The sequence below is a fragment of the Mytilus galloprovincialis genome, chromosome 9 (assembly GCF_965363235.1).
Source record: "Mytilus galloprovincialis chromosome 9, xbMytGall1.hap1.1, whole genome shotgun sequence".
Lineage (NCBI taxonomy): Eukaryota > Metazoa > Mollusca > Bivalvia > Mytilida > Mytilidae > Mytilus > Mytilus galloprovincialis.
In genome coordinates, this window is record NC_134846.1 from 20,711,216 (window position 1) to 20,732,053 (window position 20,838).

A 20,838-nucleotide genomic window follows, 5' to 3' on the forward strand; every position below is an offset into this window, starting at 1 on the left:
TCATTGTCTTTCGTTTTTTTTTTATTACCTATTCTAACATCGGACTCCGTTTGAAATGGATTTTGCTATGCGTATTAATCTGTATTTGTATTATCCATGTTGGCTAGGGTTATAGTGGGAGGACTGAGATCTCCCAAAACATGTTAAACCCGAATGCATGGTTTTGCCTGTCCGAAGTCGGAATTCCCTCTTGCCATTGACAGTCTTGAATGTGTAATTTTTAAATTTTGGTTCGTCTATATGTTTCTGGGTTAGGTGTGGTGTGCTTTCCTCTAAAAATGTATACTTTTTTATGGGCCAGCTAAAGTCCACCTTCGGGTAAGTTATTTTCTTGCTCTTTTGAAGACCCATTTATAACCTTTAGCTTTTTCTGTTCTTTGTTCGGGTTGCTGTGTCTTTGACACATTGTTTATTTACATTCTCAATTTTATTCTTTACATTTCAGATCCGTAGGTAAGGTTGAATACCCACAGTCAGTCAATCAGTATCTTTTAGTTCAAATTGTTTAGTGACAATACGAACAAATTAAACCAATTGAACAAACTTACTAATACAATTGATTCATTTATAGTATTCCGATCCCTCTTTGATGGGAAATCATTCTTATTCATGGGGTACACATTTTCGGGGATTTCGTTAGTACAGGTGAGCCACGATTTAAAAAAATAAACAAATTACAAATATTATAACAGGTTGAATGTTGGCTCTTGCAACACCAATACATTAAATATCCACGAAGAAGCAAGTTCTTTGGTAAACGTAAATGCAAAATGTTCACAAACCATGAAAATTGATGCCAACGAAAATAAATGAGTCCACAGTTAGTGATATGTTATTGACCCGTTTTGTAAAAGAATCAATAGTAAAAGATCTGAAGAAATCTACTTATTTTTGAAATGCTTAATACTAATTGATTGTTATTTTTGTCATTTATTAATACATGTATTTAGTAACATTTATTCAATACAAGAAATCGTAATATTCAGTCGTGAAAAAAAAATGATCAACCCGTTTGCTTGAAAAGAACAAAATAGTTATTATTGTACTGGTTCCTTGCTCGGTTGTTCGGCCGTTTTCATGTTATATGTTTTACTCATCAGAAACAATTTCCGGATTGTATGGGAATATTAGCTATCCTGCAGAACCTTAATGCATCTCCTGTCTTGAATTTAAAGGCAAAACCAAATAATTATGTAAACATATGTTAGATGAGAGGAGAATTCGTATCCGGAACTCATAACATGCAACAACTTAGTGAAAATCAATGTAACATCTGTTGTTAAGTTGGTAGCCATTTTGTAATATGTAATATCTTTATTCTTAAAATTCATACAATAAAAATTTATGATTACCTAAATAAATTTTGAAAAAATGTTTAAATTCTTCCATATGTTATGCATGTACGACATTAAAACCTTGGCCAGATGTATCACGCTCCTTGGTGATTTAAATAGCGATAAACTAACGAAATATTAAAAGATGCACACTCACTAGACCGGTTAGATATATGTTTAAATAATAAATTAGTAAAATAAGTATTGGTTTCATTTTCAAATGTTGTCTATTAAAGTATCAGTTAGCTTTTGTATTTACATAACAATACGTCGACAGTCTTGTCGGGAGTTTTCAACAAAAAATGGCCGTTTCGTTGTTTGGAAAGTTTATGATATTTGGGATTATTTGCAAAGGTAATGTTTGTTTTTTCTCCTTTTTTGCTCCGTTTTTGTTTTGGTAATTAGACATTTTATATAAAAATTAAGAGATGGGATATGATTGCCAAAGACACAACCAGGGTACAAACGTGACGTGGATTCGGGATTTATATGTCATTGTCCGGCATTCATTAACGAAGGGGAAAACATTCCATATAGCTATACAAGCCTTTGAAATGATGCAAATATGAATCAATTCAATATGTTAACTAACAACATAATGTATAGCAATACAATTTAAGATAAACAAGTATGAAACAACTGCAACCCCTGAATGACAGCTTGTAGGCGTGGGATAGCCACATAAAGAACGTGGCGGGCTCGAAAGAGAAACGAAAGATACCAAAGAGACTGTCAAACTCATAAATCGAAAACAAACTGACAACGCCATGGCCAAAAATGAAAAAGATAAACAGACAACCAATAGAACACATTGTGAAACGGTTATTTCATAACGGTCAACCAACTCGTGATGAAGTCCGTAAAATCATGCCTTTTGAGCACTCAATCCTCCCACAGCACAACATATAAGAACAAACAAACTGGAAAAAAATAGTTGCAAAGGTTCAACTCAACAGAGCAATATGAAGCACAAAAACAACTAACATTAAAAAAAAATAATGACGCAAAGAACTGATATACGAGATCATGCAATTACTAAAAGCTAGCAATTCTAATGTACAGTTACTGATATATGAGTAATGGACAATACGACTTTTTATCATTTATTCACCGCTATTGTTCGTCATTTGTTTTTTGCTGCCGGTGTTTGTGTTTGCTATTTATGAAATACTTATATTGCCAAGTTAATTTCGTTTAGTGTATTTGTTTTATATTCATCTGAGGTTAACAAAGGGACGATTAAAATCTGAAACAAAATTTAATGTCTTTTAATCCCAACATATGTTCAAAAACCTTGTCAGTGGAACTTTGTAATATCGTAACGCGGTAATTTGAGATTAATATTCCCATAGGCTCCACTAAGTTCATGATTGTATTAAGCTATAATATAGATTGATTGTAATACACTTTTTGCATTTGACTTTAACGACTGAGGTTTCTTGAAAAAGTAACGGTAAAAAAACGGACTCCGTCTAGTGAAGTAATAACTTATAGGATTTTAACGAAACTATGGTTTGATTTACAAAAAAGCAAAACAACAGAAAAACAATCCAAAATATACGAACTATTTATAACTTGGTATAAACATTTTGTATAATTATCAATGAGTATTTAGAAAGTAGGCAACGTTTATTTGATCTTACATTTGTTTTTTTATACTGATGGTTTGCTGTCTTACTTACATAAACATCTCTTTATTCAAAATAAATATACGTTTTATGTTTGTCACGATGTTCGACAATCATTTAATTTTATCCAATGAATGATTTCGAAATTTATTTTTATTTTCAACTTCCCCCTCTCTAACTATTTTAACTTTTCACATTGTGATTATGGATTGTAATATGAGTGTATCCTCTAATAAGGACTTCAGCTAATGTTCCATAGTTCAAACTTTGATATATTTCCGCTATTTCCGTATACTTATACTAAGAATACGGAAAATGTACGTGTTTACTTCCTCAATATGAGACCAATGAGTCCAAAGTTGTTTCTTCCTGATTTGTTTTGAAAATTTAAGGTCGATAGGCACGATAAAGTAAATATATTTGTTTGAAGCCAATTGATAATTTATATTAATCCCTTTCCACTTTGCGGGTGCGAGTGCTGCCTCGTAGCGGCAATAGCCTGCTTTTTTATGATTCTACAAGGGTGTCTTTTACATGCAAGAGATATGGCTCTCTCTTAACACGAGACATCCATTTATCGTCCCCTTCCGGCAGACTATCATCGTTTCTCAAGACCATACTCGCAAATGGTGCCAAGGGAGAGCAGAACATTCAGTCCCTGAAATTTCTTCCCCAAGTATGCAAGTGTAAATAACAAGATTATATCATGTATATGACTGTATAAGGAATAAAATTTTTCAAATTCTCAAATATCTCTGATTGGCAACCACTGTTCTATATGTATTACTTTTAAAGATGTTCTAACAAAATATGATTTTCAAAACAAAAGGGAGAAAACATTTAATAATGAACTGTTTGTAGGATTGAATGCATTACAAGTGAATATGAATTCTGACATCACGGCAGCTATCGGTGATACAGATGTTGAACTCACATGCCAGTTCACAACAGAAAACGACGATTTTGTCAATCTGATTTATTTAACAGCAAGAAATAAAACAACAGACAGCTTTTACCGAATAGTAACATTTTATCCACCACATCGAAACAAAGACGCATCTTTAAGCACTGGCGGAGAGTATCTCACTGGCCGTGTTTCACTTACGAACCCATCAGATTCTCTAAGCGTCGCCATCATGTCTTACAAGAATCCAGTACAATGTGAAGATGACACGGACTATAGATGTGATATACATTATGATAATAATGGACAATTAAATACCATGCAATCTGATCCCACAACGGTAACTATTACAAGTAGGTATATTTTAAACGTGTATATCTTAAGGTAGTATGTATACTTGGAGACCTCAATAACGCAACATAATTATATTATGCTTTATATGTAACCAGACATTTGGATATTTTTTGTTGTTGCGCTAACGTGCAGTCGCAAGTATTACAGGAAAATATCGGGTAAAAATTTTGAAGGATAACAACTATCCAAACCATCAAGAAATATATTGCATGTTAAGATTCCGTACTTGGCAGATGAGTAATTATTGAACTACTTTTTGAACTCATATTTTGTATATAATTGCTTGCATCTCTATTACATCCTTGTTCGTAAAAGAAAAATGCATCAATTGTATCACATACATATATTCTGTTGATCGTTAGACAGATCATTTTCCGTTTCAAAATAGAATTTAGAATTGAAAGGGTTGTTTATATGGCAAATAAAAATTGTATATGTCATCGTTAGATTTTTTCAAGATTTATTATTATAGGCAATCAGTATAGATGATGATATGTGCAAATTGCCCTTATAATGTATTTCTAAATTGCTTAAGTTACCAGTTTACTGTTTAAAAGGATGCGTATGTATTACGATAGATATACTTGATTTCGACAATCAGTGGTAACTTAGACTAGTTTGTTATTTTATTTTAAGTTTAACAAAAATGTAACTAGCTATTTGAAATACATTTAATTTTATAAGAATATGTATGTGCAACTGGTACACGTGTTTTAATGTGGAAAGATAAACAGAAAAACTACAGTTTATTAATCTTAAACAACAACCAAGTTGAACATAATAAAACGAAAACACGTAGCAAAGAAAATCTTCGTTATATCAAAACGATGCCGAAGAAATCATCCAAAACCACAGTCTGTCATTTCCCTGTATGAAGTAGACCCAACTATATCAGGAAAGATACAGAAAAAACATGATGGCCACATTTGTCAAAATAGAGATATACAATATGTGTACACCAATAATAAACAGACAAAATATTTGTCATACGGAAAAGGTATAATGGAAAAATCTATTTTCAAATACCAGATACTGATGCAGACTATTCTAAAATTTTGTGAACTCAACCACAACTTCAAGGATCGTTTTATAATGAAAATAATTCATTGCAATAAAGATTATTAGGAAAGAGTTCTTTTCCTTTTAATAATGATAAAGTGAACATATATAAATGGGGTGCAATTTCTGGGAGGTAATATATTAATTAGTAGAAATGTATAAATATGTTAATAGGTCAAACATGATCATCTTTTGATAAAATGTTTGTACAAACTGTGTATTGATCTTTTTTATCTCGTAATATTAAATACTGTTCTACATATGGTTTACAGCTCATTGAAAAAAAAGTTATGATATCTATTTTTAAACCCAAGCAGGACGTCTATACCCGAATGAGTTGGTTGAGGACCCCCCCCCCCCTTTTTTTACCCCTTTTACCCTTTTCGTGTTCATATACTCCTCATTTTTGTTCTGTTGGTTATATGTCGTTGCAAAATTATCCTATACATTAACAATATTGTATTGTACTCTTGCACAACTGTCTCAGGGTAGGGGCGGGGGGAGGGGGGAAGTTTGTTTTCCCGCTAACATGTTTTTCTGCTTCACATTCTGTATGTGTGTGCCTGTCCCAAGTCAGAAGCCTGTAGTTCAGTTATTGTTGTTTGTTGCTGTGTTGCATATTTGTTTTTTCGTTCCTTTTTTGTACATTATCAGGCCGTTAGTTTTTTTTCTTTCGGGTCCTTTTATAGCTGACTACATGGTATGGTCTTAGCACAGTGTTAACAGCAATACGGTGACCTTAAGAAGTCAATTTCTGTGCCATTTTGGTCTCTTGTGAAGAGTTGTCTTATTGGCAATCATACCATACCTTCTTGATTATATATTTTATAGTTTCAATCGACTTCTACACCCCTTTCTTCAAATGTAGGTCCACCATCAAGGCCAGACAGTGTGACAATGTATCCTTCCACTAGTATAGTCCACGATGACTATGTTTCGTTCATCTGTGAGGGTGATGTAGGTAACCCAGCCGGCAAATTCGTTTGGAGAAAACATCTTTGCTGGGAATGTGAACATAACCCCGTTGTTTACAGCGACACCGTGACTGTATCCACGAAGATACAAGACAGTTGCAGTTTCCATGGTACCAGTAACTTGACAATACAACTTACAGAGGATGATAACGGTGCAACAATAAGCTGTGCAGAACAGTCATACCAGGTAGAGATTATGATGAGGAACACTTCACCATTAAACATACATTGTAAGTATTAGATCACGTCAAAGCTTAAGGATTGTTCTGTAAGCATGTGTTTTCTCAACTTATTGTTCAAACGTTCCAGTTAGAGTCAAATATAAACTTAGGTAAATTAAATGTTTTGGATTTTTTGTCAAATGGTTGGATTCCTTGGTGTTTTTTTCTACGTTACAAGGTTACATATTTGACCCATATTACCCATTTTTCTTTTAAGCTCATAACAGGTCATTCACCAAAGTTAAAGTAGATTCTAGATTTCTTATCTTTCGATTTGAGACCCAAGTAATACCAATGCAAATATAAGGTAAAAATCCGATGAAAGAACACCAATTGGAAAAAAACTATTTCCATGATACGTTTGCTATTTCTAACAGAATTCCTTCAAACTTCTTCCGATTTTTCAACAATTTTAAACATGAAATTATGCATCTATCATTTTTTATATCTGTCTTAATTATTTGGGTAACCCGTTTGTCATGGCAAAACATGAATTGTGCCATCTCAATGGCAAACGCGTAATCGGATGACGTATCACACATTTTGTAAAATTAATCATGATAAAATGGTAAATTTGTTTGCAGTACCGGGCAGGGTTAAAAAGCACACAATACTTCATTGCATGCAACCTTTATAGCAGGTTCATGCATTTAGATATCATAAATCGTCTAAGACCGCTACCAACTTTAATATTTTAATAAGTGTTCAGCATCGAAAGCACTTTTTTTTTACAGTCTGTTTATAGTTAGTTATTGTTTCAAGCTTTCTTCTTGACTTAATTTACATATTTGATAAACAGTTGTAGTTTTCTGTAACAGTTGTTGAAATTGTGTACTATTTGTTCTGGGAAATACACGTCTCCCAGTCCTGTTTATGATGTTGCTGTATGAAAAGTACAAGAACATGGCAGAATAATGGATTCTTTACTTTTATATGTAATTCCAGATAAAGTAAGAAACGTTGTGATATCAAAAGACCCGGATGTTGAGACTCATATTAGAGACCCAATGAACCAAATCAACTTAACATGTGTCGCCGAGGGTAACCCTGCACCCTTTTATAACTGGTATAAAGAACCAGATTTGGAGACCGTTTTGTCATCTGGAGATACTTTCATCATCAAGGAAATGTTTACAAACAAAAGTGGTATTTATAGATGCAAGGCCTACCACTATATCAAAGGGGCTATGTATAGTGAGGAACAAATGGTCAACGTAACAATTGGTGAGTACAAATCCATTACATTAGCAAAACTATATCAATCTGTACATTATGTTTTATAACATTTATTGAGTTGCTGAATTTGTTTTAATCCTACTTGTGCAATGCTATCTATTATGCTAAAGCAATATCATTGGAGAGTTTTTGTTTTTTTTTGGTCGACTGCATTTCCGGTTTGATATACATGCACGTATCTATATATATTAATATGTTGAACACTAAGCAATTTTCGCGGATACTTCTATGATAACTCTTTCTGTTCGATTTCATCTTCATAAAATTCTAATGATTTTCAAAATTTATATTTTTATTCATATATTAAAGTCATATGAAACTTCAAATTAAAAAAATAAATAAATATGCATAAGTTTTTTATAGCTAGTTTATATTATAAAAATTATGTTTCATATACATTGTTCTAAAGAAATTTCTATAATTTGTCTAAATGTAGAAGAAATTGACCTTTTTTAATTGTTTGCTTTCAGTAAACAATTCGCCAATATGTTTTCCGTATGCAGTAAACTTAGTGGGACCTCTCTTGTAAAAATCCGGTTGATCGTAATACGCATTGATCTGTCGATGAAATAAACTATAATCTTATTGTACATGTTATACATTTTGTACACATCCTCAATTTCAATGATTTTTTGTTGATTGTTTACTAAGGTGACAACTTCGGTAAACTATTGCTTCAAAACACGACAATTAATTAGCTGCCTGTCATATTTCCACATCATTACAGACCGAGAGAATTTTTTGATTACGAGTTCACGATATGAATGCATGAAAAAATTATAAAATCGTGCACAGAGGACTAAGTTTGTGATATATACATGTACATGCATTGGTCCAAGAATTGGATAAACATTATTTTTCAACAGTCACTCGTTTCATGTCAGGAATATGACAGTTCTTGTCCATTTGTTTTTGATGCGTTTTGTTATTTGATTTTGCCATGTGATTTATGGACTTTCCGAATTGATTTTCCTATGAGTTCAGTATTTTTGTGATTTGACTTTTTTCATATGACTTGAAAATCCAAGTTTCAGATAAACATGGATTGTTCTATGTTATTCGTGTAAATTTCGCTACAATTGACGGTGTTAAGACACAGTAATCGTGACTTTGTATCACACATATTAATCTGTAACAATTAAAACTTTCTTTTCAGTTGAAGACCCGAATAAGATGCCATCATGGGGAGATCCTAACACTAAAAGTGGAAGTACAGGTAAAAACCTTGTCTAACTTGAAACTCATCTGATTAAAATACGCTGACTTCGGTGGCCGAGTGGACGAAGTAGTCTAACTACTGTACATGTATAACTAGCCTTTTAACGCTGAGTTTTTTTTTAGTTCGAATCCCGTATGGGACTCTAATCTTAATTGACAAGAATTATCTACCGAAGATATGTGGTTCTCTCTGGGAACGTTGGATTTTTCCGTCAATCAAAACTGACCACCACGAAAAAGCACAATAACAAAATAGTGCTGAGAGTGACGATAAACACTGATCAATCAAATACGTCATTAAAGAGGGTACATTTAAATGTACCCCCTTTTGAATTAAAAAATTTACCGATTTAAATATCATTCTTTGCATAATGGCTATAAACAAAGTGATATAATCAAGAAAGCAAGTCAATACCACTGCCAAGAGAAATGAATCTACAACACAATTTATTTTCGTCAAAATAAGATTAGAAAAAAGTATAAATCCTACCCGAAAGTTTTTTTATTTATTTTGATGTGCTTGGTAAAAAAATACAAACCGTTTTGATGCATTTGTACGAATATTTAATGCCACAATCGCTCTACGGAGAGACTAATTTCAGTGGACGAATGTGAATAAGGTTTATAAATATCAAATTTCTTTTTTTGGGGGATCAAAATGTGTGATTAATATGTCTATTATACATATCACGATACAGTATCATTTTTTCTTTACAATTTGATAAAGTCACGTGAACGATGATTTAAAGATTTGTAACTTAAGAAAGCAGTGAAGGTTTAGACGGAGGCATACGTTTTGGATTTCTATACATAGCTTTGCACTTGTCAGACCATTAATTTTTAAACATGAACTGAATTTTATTTACCTTTTCAACAAAATAACAGATATAGAGACTTCAAATACATGTATCTATACATCAAATGAGAAAACGGACAATGTCAAATACCTTTAGAAATACAAACGATATTTAATTACCGTAACGATTTATACTACACATTACAATTTGTCACATTTGCTTTCCAAGTATTGCCTCTACATGTAGATACAAGTATTGTAATAGAAAAATGCAGTTTATTCTATTTCATATAGTTTATTAGTTAATGTATGTAAGTTCTACTTTGTAAACTATTTTATATAAAATTATTGTTTATCTGTTCTATACATTTTCAAAGCGTAGGATATTTCAAATATGTCAAATAAGTATACTTTGATAAATTATTGAACGTATCTGTGCAATAAAACTTCGGCTGTTGCCAAATGGACCTTCGATTATATGTCTGGCAAAGTTTAATAAAACATCTTAAAAGTTCGGACAACGGTCAACCTACGTCAGCAACTTTATTTGTGTTAAGCTATAAAGCACAAACTAGTTCCATAGTTACTTTTAATTAAGATCTAAATTGATATTTATAATGTTATTTTATACTATGTGATATGTGTTTATCATGTTTACGATGTAAATGTTTTATATTATAGTTAGGGAAATGTTACTTTTTATTATAATTACAAGTACTGCACGACAAATAATATCTACATTCGTACTATATCGCAGTTAGTTTTGTTTATCATGAATGCCAACTCCCCCACCCCCTCCCCCCCCCCCCCCAACAAACACGCAATTTTTAATCAAGCTGAAAGCGCATTAATTAATCGATCAGATTCCTTGTATCTGTCAATTGGAAACCAATACAATACAAAAAAAAAAAAAACCATCGAGGGGACTTTTCATGATTGTGTATGCGTTAATTGAGCGTGTGTCATAATTGAAAATTATTGAAAAATGTGGACTGTGCACACGCTATATACATGACATGGATATTATTTGACAATATCCATCTGGTTTATTTTAAAGTTCGACGAATCTGTGTATGTCATGGTCTTTATTCACATCATATCCGTCTGTTATAAATTCTGAACAACTTGCCACTGAACAAATGTCTCAGACGTACTCTCGAGTTTCATTAATGTTGTGTAAATGCAATTAACAGAGATTATTCACCAACACTTCTTCCCCTCCTCCTAAAAACAAAACAAAAAACAAAAAAACAAAACAAAAACAATGTATGCCATCAGCTTGTGTCTGACCACTGTTGAGGTCCCTGATTTTGGACAATGTACAATGTAACCCTAACCCGAAATTATAATGACATTTTGGGGTTGACAAGTATGTTAAAAGGGTGTAAAACAGCATTCAATAGAAATAACTTATTGATAAGGTTCTTACACTAGGATACTAGTACTCAAGAAGATGTAAAATTAAAGTTAATACATAAAACATATCTCTCCCCATCCCCTCGCTAAGGAAATCAAGTAACACTATTGTTATTCAAAGTGGCGTACAAAATATTTGCCGTGTCCTTAGTCAGAAATCTGATGTTCAGTTGTTGTCGTCTGTTTATGTGGTTCATAAGTGTTTCTCGTTTTTCGTTTCTATATAGATTGAACCGTTGGTTTTCCCGTTTGAATGGTTTTGCACTAGTATTTTTTTAGGGCCCTTTTTAGCTTGCTATTCGGTTTGAGCCAATGCTCTGTTTTGAAGACCGTACCTTGACAAATAATGGTTTACTTTTATAAATTGTTATTTGGATGGAGAGTTGTCTCATTGCCACTCATACCACATCTTCCTATATCTATATACAATTGCATAAAATAAAGTCAACAGTTGTTATATTAGTTCCAATACTTCTGAACATAAGGGGTTGCCGTGGTTATATAACTATGGTTTACCCTAGACATCTCCTCTCCCGTCAGTTCAACCAGTGGTCATGTTTGTTGTCAGTTTATCTGTGGAGGACACACGTGATCAGGTGGTAAGATGATATTTAATCAGATGCATTGTGTGGGGAGATTGTCATACGCTTTGTAGTTTAAGATTTCTAAGTTTACCAGAAGAAAAAAAGTTTGAAATTTCTGATGGTGGCCTGGTATTTGCCACTGTCCAACATACACCCGTATTTTCTAATGGCATTCACTCACACCTCTCTTACTCTCCATTTTGTCGCATCTTGCACAACCATCTTACTGTTTAATTTGATTTTTTGTCTTTGATATACATGATATACCCGTCACTGGACAAGAAGCTATCTAATATTCGTTATTTATTGTTTTATATCTTCCAGTGATAATTGTGTTAATACTGTCTTTACTAGTAGTGATAGCCGTTGTCGTTCTCAGCTATATTTACTATCGCATTAAAAAGTAAGTACACACATGTCGTCCGTCATAAGAGGGTAAGCTATTTTTTTTTATTTTTTTTAGTTAACATGAGTTATTGACATGACTAAGAGATGATTACAAATTATGGACTTTTTTTTTTTTAATTATTCAATATTCTCTACTTTCACAAATTCACGAAAAGAATGACCAGAAACTTGAATATCAAGTTGTTATTGACTAAAAGGCATTTTTACATTATTAAGATAAAAACAATCAATGCATGCAATCTCGTTTTCATAAAGAGTGTTACCTAGTTGGATTATTTATAAAGTCATTTGTATATTTTGTAATGGAAGATAATAATTTAAGTTAATGAATACAAACTGAAGTTATCTGCTCTCTGGTCGGATTGTTGTCTCTTTGACATGCATGTATTTTACATTTCCATTCTCAATTTTATTCACGACTCGATTTTCACCCAAGGATGAGATAATATGTGACAAAGTTAGTCCCCGGCTCCCAAGATGTAAAACTAATCACAAGAAAGAAACCAAAAGATTGATTTATGGTACAAACAACAAAGGAAAACACACAAAAGATGACAAAAAGCAACAAACGACACATTAAAAAAATCTAACAAAAAACAACGACCTGATTTATGATAAAAACAATAAACAAAAACCAAATAGATATACATGTAGCACACAGAAACTAATGAATTTCGGGGTAAACGATGTCAGTAACGTTCACAATCATAATTTAACATACCAGGCATACATATAGTTTATTATGTCAAATGGGCGTTTCGTCTACTTAAGATTTATATGTCATAATGACCGTTAGTTTTTTGTTTGAATTATTTTATATTTGTCATTTCGGGGCCTTTAAAAGATGACTATGCGGTATGGGCTTTGATAATTGTTAAAGGGACTTGAACATTGACCATCAGTTGTTAATTTGTGTGCCATTTTGTCTCTTGTGGAGAGTTGTCTCGATGCATAGCACGTCTTCTTATTTCTATATCAACAATTTGCCTCGAATTGAAACATTTTGAGAGCAAATCAATTACAAAAGCAAAGAGCGTAGACCATCATTGATTTCAAAAGTTGTCCCAAATAATGCTTAGGGCATATAATGATATAGTTATATGTATATCTGGTTATAGAAAGCCAAAAGCAACATTAATATTGACATATCTTTTTAATACTTTTGTTTCAGCAAAGAATCGTCAGACTTAAAAGAAGTGTTGTCCAAACTCAAATGTCAGCAAGTATTTTCTAGAATAAAATGTCCTCAATCGTTCCCAAGAATCAAATGCCCACAGTCGTTCCCCAGAGTCACGTGTCCACAGTTCTTAAGAAGAAGAGGTAGTGATTCAAAGGTTGGTAGCGGTGAGAGTTGGGCTGAATCTGATCGAAGTTCTATCCACACTGATCACAACATAGACCTGTCTCCAGATTATTCTACAGTTATTGATGAAAACGAGACTATAGATACCAGACCTAAGGCACACCCTAGAAAGAATCATTACGATGACGTAGTATTGCAATTGGATGAGAAATCAAGTCAGCAGAGAAATGGAACAGTTCCGACTTCCGGTGAACACCTTGACGACGACATAGTGAAATCAGCTGATGATTCAAAACTGTACACAAATGCAAAACTGGTAGACCAAAACAAATTAACGTGAGTGACTGTCAGATTTATGATTTGCAACTTAATAACGTTGCATTGAAAATTATAAATTTCAGAATTTTTATACATTTTGTATATGTACATTCTATCTAGAATATATGATAAATTCCCAGAAATAATCCAACATGTACAAGATTTAAAAAATTAATTAAAACCACGAAAGTAATTTATCGTTTTTCATGCCGCACACATTAAAAGGAAACACAGTTTGATCAGTTTCGTTCGACATGTAGTAATGAATATGGCAATGAATTTCTTTTCGCAGGACTGTTCAGAACATTTGGACTTTTGTAGGGTCACAAAGTGACAGTCTGATTTGAAAGATTGGTTGAAATACATATATTTAAACGATGCAAAAATGACGTATAGCAAACATAATTATGTATGCAAACAAAATGTTATAGTAGATTTTGAAATCGCATGACTGGATAAGATTAGTTGCAATCTTGAGGTTTTTTAGTCTTAGAGTATTTTTCACCTAACTAACTTTGCACTGTTTATTAATTCACACGATTTTAGTATCTTGATCGGCTCTTTTATTTAAGGTGGTACCTAACACTACAGGGAGATAACTCTGTAAATTCAGCTTAACGTTTTAATTACGTTATGTTGTAAAAGGAATATTAAGCTTCTCAATGATCAAAATTGGTGTTTGTCAAACTGCTATATACATTTGTAACCAGTGTAATTTTTCTAACATAACGGTTGGTTCAAAATTTTTGAAATTTTTATATTTTTGTTAAAGAGTCAAAGTGAATACTTTAACAAAATTTTATGAAAATTAAACGAGCCAAATTAATTTTAGTGAAAGTGTTGGGTACCACCTTAAGTTCTCACGTGCACTTGTTTTTGGTTTAGCACTTTACCGTACTGTATGAAGTTCATTCAAAAACGCCTGCAGGGGCATATTCATTTTCTTTTAATGGGAACAGGGGTTCCAAACTAAGGATAAAGTGTGTTCCAACTATATATCCCCATTCAAATGCATTGCTCGTCTAACAATGGGGTTCCAACCTCCTGACAAACCACCTTAATCCGCCATTGGCCTATCGATTGCATCATTTACATTCTGTTCTTGGAGTTTGTAAAGATACATGCATAAATAACTAATTCAAAGTTGTTTTTCATATTTTGTTTTCTTTACAGAAAATCGACAGACCTGTCTAGAATATATGCCTCTGTCAATAAGAGACAAAGCGATATCAGTCCTCAACATGTACCGATTCCTGCAGCACGTTCCAAAAGTCAGCTTAACATAGATCATATAGAATTTGCTGATGCCGGAGTAAGGAGTAGACCGCATAGTTTCATTGGAGAAAATAAATTGTAAGCAATTATTCTCTTATAACTTGTGTATACATGTACATCACTTTGACCGTTCGATACATGTATACACACTTGGCGTGTTTGTCAAGAGTGCGGGACGTCTTTGTGTCGGTTGAATGACCAGTCTAACTAACATTTTTTTTCCACTGCCAAGCAAGCAGTATTTAGTAGATATATATTTTATATGAAGGATCATGGTTCGTATCCATATAGCAAAATGTTCTAGGTCTTACATGAATGTAATGTTTGTCGCTGGCGATAAATATCAAAGCCTGTCTGTTTATTTTTCAACTTTGCAAAGACTCGTTACTTTGAAAACAACGTTATAAATAAACTCATCATAGATACCAGGATTATTTACGCCTGACGCGCGTTTCGTCTTCAAAAGACTCACCAGTGACGCTCGAATAAAAAAAAAGTTTAAAAAGTCAAACGTTTCTGTATTCTTTAAGCTGTAAGGCGATTCAATTCAGAAAAAAAAAACTTAAGCGTGAATCATAACTGAATATTAATTTTCCTTTGTTTGTAATAAATTCTCTGCAATCCATACGCCTGAACAAAAATAGGCAACCTATCAAACATCGTTTTTAAAATTCTCAAAAGAAAGTGAAGGACGTAAAAATCAATTGTAAGTTTAAATAAGTACTATTAATACTTCATAAGTTATTGCTGATATATGTATATCATGATAGATAATTTAATTGTATTATAGAAATCTCTTCACGATCGATATTGATCAACCCGACACAAGAACAACTACTAGCAAGACCTTCGGAAAAGGCACAAAACAGGCGGAACAATATGGCGATGATGATAAACTGCCAGATCCGCCATTTATATCAGATACAGAAGACAATTTAATGGACAGTGACGAAACATTGACAGAAGAAAGAGCATTAAGAAACGATGCACTTCATTCTGAAGACAATTCAAAGAATGTTGAGAGAAAAAACATTCAGTCAAGTTACACAAATCTTTATGACAAAACCGAAAACCTGAACGAGACTGGAACTCAAACCGAGACCATACTGTCATCGCCAAAGAAATTCCCTTCTATCAAACCTCCAAACATGGATGGTTATCTAATCACGGATAAGCAGAAAGAAAAAGATTTTTCGAGCGTATAACTAGAAATATTGAAGAGTATATTATCCTAGTGATATTTAAGAGTGATGGAAGAGGCGTCTTTAGTTGAAATAACTCACGGTTCCACTATACTAAGTATGCATATGCATTGAACTTCTGTTTTGGAAGTCGTCCATACACAGATGCATTCATGCAATTAATACTACAATTTAAAAACAGACCTCAATGCATCTGTTTCGAAGGAAACTTACAAATTTTCCATTGTGTTTTGTTGTTTTATAATAATGTAGAATTTTCTTAAAACTCGAAAATCTTTTTAATCTGAATATAAATCATTTTACAAGATGGTAACATATAGACGAGAATATACTTGTTAGTCATGTCAATATCAGACGGGTTACTATACCTCCAAATATTTGGTGATGTGTTGTAATGTACACGTAGATAATGTTTTTACTTTCAAAAATCATCTAACAAATAAAAATCTTAATGATACATTGTTAAGCAACCAGATTACCATTCTGCTAAAAATACTGTCAATGAAAATGGACGTCAAAATATTTTCTTCCAAATTCCAAAGAATTTTTTGAAAGTACTTCTGTTAAAGTTATAATACAAACTTTGAGACTGTCTCTAAACTGTCTCTAAAATATAATCATGAACTATAGCGGAAATCAAATATCTAGAGCATAAACACGTTACTAAAAGAACGGAATATAGAAATATTCACAGCCTGATTTATTATTTAGACCGATTTTGTTTTGGTCAGTTGATATATTTGTACACGGAGAGGTTATACAATAATGTAATATATTTTTGCTATTCAAGAAACAGTATTATACACGAATCAGGGTATCAATCAAGTGTTTTCATTTTATTGTACAATGTATAATAGTTACTAGTATAATTATCATTTACATATTGATCAAAGACATTATACACAGTGGTTGCTATGATATATACAATTGTTGTAACTGTTATTGTTAAGAATGTGTGATGGATATGAAAATAAATGTTGTATGCATTTTGGATAATGAAGATACAAATGTACCAAGGAATAAAATGACTTAAACATCTTATGTTATCTTTTAACAATATAATATTAATTGCAGTTACGTTTGAAAATAGTTCTCCTTTCTAGATTTTAATTTGAGTCCAATGCTTCGAGCATATTTTACAGTTTTAGTTTGAGCCCAATGATTAGAGCATAGTACTGTTTTAATTTGTGTTAAATGCTTCGAGCATACGGTACAGTTTTGATTTGAGTCCAATGCTTCGAGCAATCGGTACAGTTTTGATGCTTAGAGCATACGGTACCGTTATAAGTTGAGTCATATGCTTAGAGAATACGGTATAGTTTTAAAAGTGGATTAACTCGGTAAAAAACGAATGAAAAAAACCCGAGTAAATATACATCACTGTACCAGTATGCATATTTTTAAGGGGCCAGCCGAGGGAGCCTACGGATGCGGCAGTTTCTCGTTACATTGAGGACCTATTGTTGGCCTTCGGCTGTTGTCTGCTCTATGGTCGGATTGTTGTCGCTTTGACAAATTCCCCATTTCCTTTCTCAATTTTATTGAACAAAAGTATTTGATACAATATAGATAAAAGAGATGTATCATTTTCAAGAAGACAACTTTTACCTAGGACAGAATGGCGTTGAAGAAGAACATGTTTTGTACACATGTACATTTAAATATTATAATAATTTTGTTGCAGAAGTACAAACAATTTTTTTTCAAAATAATTTGTTTTTCATAGTACAGCAGTGAACATTTATCGTCATACTAGAAATGTGCTGAATACCTATCAAAACTGGTATATATTAAAAATAGTAAGACCATATACATGTATAATGCAAAATACAACAAACGTTTTTTTTTTTCAGGCTAAAACATTCTAATTAATAAGAGCCGTGGTGTAGTGGTTAGAGCATCGGACTATTAACACAAAGGTTCCTGGTTCGATTCCCGTTCCGAGATGAAAATTTCAGGTTCTGAATTTTCGGCTCTTCCTTGACATCATTTGCCAGTAGGTCCGAGATCACAATTATTTCGTAGTGCATTTCTTTTTGAACATAAATGCAACTTAAAAAAATCCCACCTGCATTTTCTCAATGAAATTTTTACAGTGTGTTGTACTACTTTTGGGATAAATTATATCAAAATTATAGAAAACTGCATCGGCTCTTAGACTACCTCAAAATATGGACAATTTTATGTTTAGGGCGTCTTTAAATCTTTTGACAGCTTCCGAAGTGCTAATTTTTAACCTTTTTCAGCTGGACCAAATTACTACTTTCCTTTAAAATTCTGAATCCAATTTTTTTTTACAGTGTAATATCATCCCAGTACTTGCAATTTGAGGCATTAAACATGGAGAAATACATTAGGAAGGGGTTAAAAAATTAATGGCAAGTAACCCACTGTCAACACTATGAACTATATTTGTAAGCCGCTACGAGGTACGTATGTAGCACTCGCACCAGCAAAGTGGAAAGGGATTAATATAAGGTGCAAAACTTGTTTCCCAATCCACTATACATAAATATGTTTAAACTAACGCAACACAAGTAAACATTGCATAACGGAAATGCATTACAAGTTTTACTAACCTGTCAAATAAGCACGGACATACGATTTAAGATGCTCGTACATGTAGTAACTGTCACTGAAAGCTAGTTATTTATAACATATAATGTATTAGAGACTAAAATAAAGTGATTGTATCCAGTTGTGTAGTTTACATAATTTACTACAGAATAGTTGGACACTAATCAAATTCTAATTTGTTCTTGTTTATTGGTAATTGGTGCAGCCAAAATTACACAAGGATGTGAATTAGTAACATAATATTTTGGACAACTTAATATGGAATATTTTTTCAACAATATACTCATATATAGGAGCAGACCTATGCACATATCTGGTCAAGAGCAGACCTATCCACATGTCTGGTCTAGGGTAGACCTGTTCTCAGGACTGGTCAAAAGCAGAGCTGTCCACAGGTCTGGTCTGGAGCAGACCCGACAATAGGTCTGCAACAGTCCTAAAAAAGCAGAACGTAGATCTGGTCCGCCAACGACTAAGTTATAAAAAAGAAGATGTGGTATGATTTCCAATGAGACAACTATCCACAAAAGACCAAAATGACACAGACATTAACAACTATAGGTCACCGTACGGCCTTCAACAATGAGCAAAGCCCATACCGCATAGTGAGCTATAAAAGTCCCCGATAAGACAATGTAAAACAATTCAAACGAGAAAACTAACGGCCTTATTTATGTAAAAGAAAACAAAATGAACGAAAAACAAATATGTAACACATAAACAAACGACAACCACTGAATTGCAGGCTTGTATGCTTAAAAATTCTCAAGTTGAAATTAGAAAGCAGTCAACAAGTCTGCTCCAAGTTAACTTTTGTCAAGGTTAGGACCGCACCCACCTGCTACTTAAACCATTATTCTAACATAATTATACTAATCATAACCTTAACCCTAACCCTTAACTGTAAATTGTCTTTATATAGGACATATTTTTTTATTACAATGTGTTTTTTTAAGATTCTGTATATACATAAAAAATTACTGATATCGTATTGTTCTAATTCAGTATCATTATGATCTTTAATGAAAACTAATTGTATATTGATCAATATATGGCAAGCCGTTCTCGTCAAAACTATGTTTAAACCCTTTTTTTCGAAAAAAATACACACTGAGATTTCAAAACCAAAAATAACACACTGAGAAATCGAAATTACACACTGAGATTTTAAAAAGACACACTGAGATGAAATAAATTGAAAAACACACACTGAGAATTTCAAAAATACACACTGAGATTAATATGCAACTTTACTAATGAATATTCATGAGATGAATAATTCAACAGATTAATATCTTAATCTCAAGAACTCTTGTCATTATAATGAAATGCGATTTTTTCAACCAACATTCATAAATTGTTAAAGCTTGGGTGAGTGCTAGGGTTATGGCAAGGTTTAGAATTAGGGTTAGGTTAAAGATGAGAGTTAGGGTTAGAGTTAGGGTAAGAGTTAGGATTAGAGTAAGTGTTATAAATAGGGTAGGAGTAAGGGTTAGAGTTAAGGTTAGAGTTAGGGTTAGAGTTAGGGTAAGGTTAAAACTTAGAGGAAGAGTTAAAGTTAGCTTTATTGCAAGTGTTATTGTTAGGGTTAGAGGTAAGGTTAAAGTTGGGGTTGGAGTTACAGTTTAACTTTAAGGCTCAGTGTTAGTGTAAGAGCTAGATTTAGAGTAAATGTTTAAATTGTGTTGATAGCTATGGTTAGAATAAGGCTTAGCACAAGTGTTTACGCTAAGGTTGAGGTAAGGGTTAGAGCTAGGGTTAGGTTAAGAGTTTGGGTTAGTGATAGGGTTAGTAAGTGTTATAATTAGGTTGATAGCTATAGGCGGTTATAATATATTCAACACATCACTTCCGTCCTTGGTATTTCAATGTAGTTTACTGTTATAGTATTTAATATTAAATGCTTTAGGAAAGAACATGTTGTGTCTATTTTGTGTCTATTTTGTCTATTCTAAGTATATAAAATAAAATTGATTGTTTGATTTGTCAATGTCAGCACTGATGATCATAGCAGGAGAAAGCAGAGTGCAC

The 20,838-nt window shown here is 32.8% G+C and overlaps 1 protein-coding gene across 1 annotated transcript; it reads left to right on the top strand.

Moving 5' to 3' along the window:
* Positions 1–1,598: 1,598 nt before the first annotated feature.
* On the top strand, positions 1,599–16,543 carry LOC143044601 (uncharacterized). The gene is made up of 9 exons (XM_076216660.1): positions 1,599–1,688; positions 3,824–4,219; positions 6,148–6,483; positions 7,420–7,698; positions 8,867–8,926; positions 12,049–12,127; positions 13,304–13,771; positions 14,927–15,106; positions 15,819–16,543. Exons 1-9 carry the CDS (start codon positions 1,637–1,639, stop codon positions 16,231–16,233), a joined length of 2,265 nt encoding a protein of 754 aa, XP_076072775.1. The 5' UTR covers positions 1,599–1,636; the 3' UTR covers positions 16,234–16,543.
* Positions 16,544–20,838: the final 4,295 nt, after the last annotated feature.

Coding starts and splice junctions, on each gene's coding strand:
- LOC143044601 (XM_076216660.1), top strand. CDS start 1,637: ATGGCCGTTTCGTTGTTTGGAAAGTTTATGATATTTGGGATTATTTGC. Junction 6,484..7,419: donor TTCACCATTAAACATACATT/GTAAGTATTAGA, acceptor ATGTAATTCCAG/ATAAAGTAAGAAACGTTGTG. Junction 8,927..12,048: donor CACTAAAAGTGGAAGTACAG/GTAAAAACCTTG, acceptor TATATCTTCCAG/TGATAATTGTGTTAATACTG.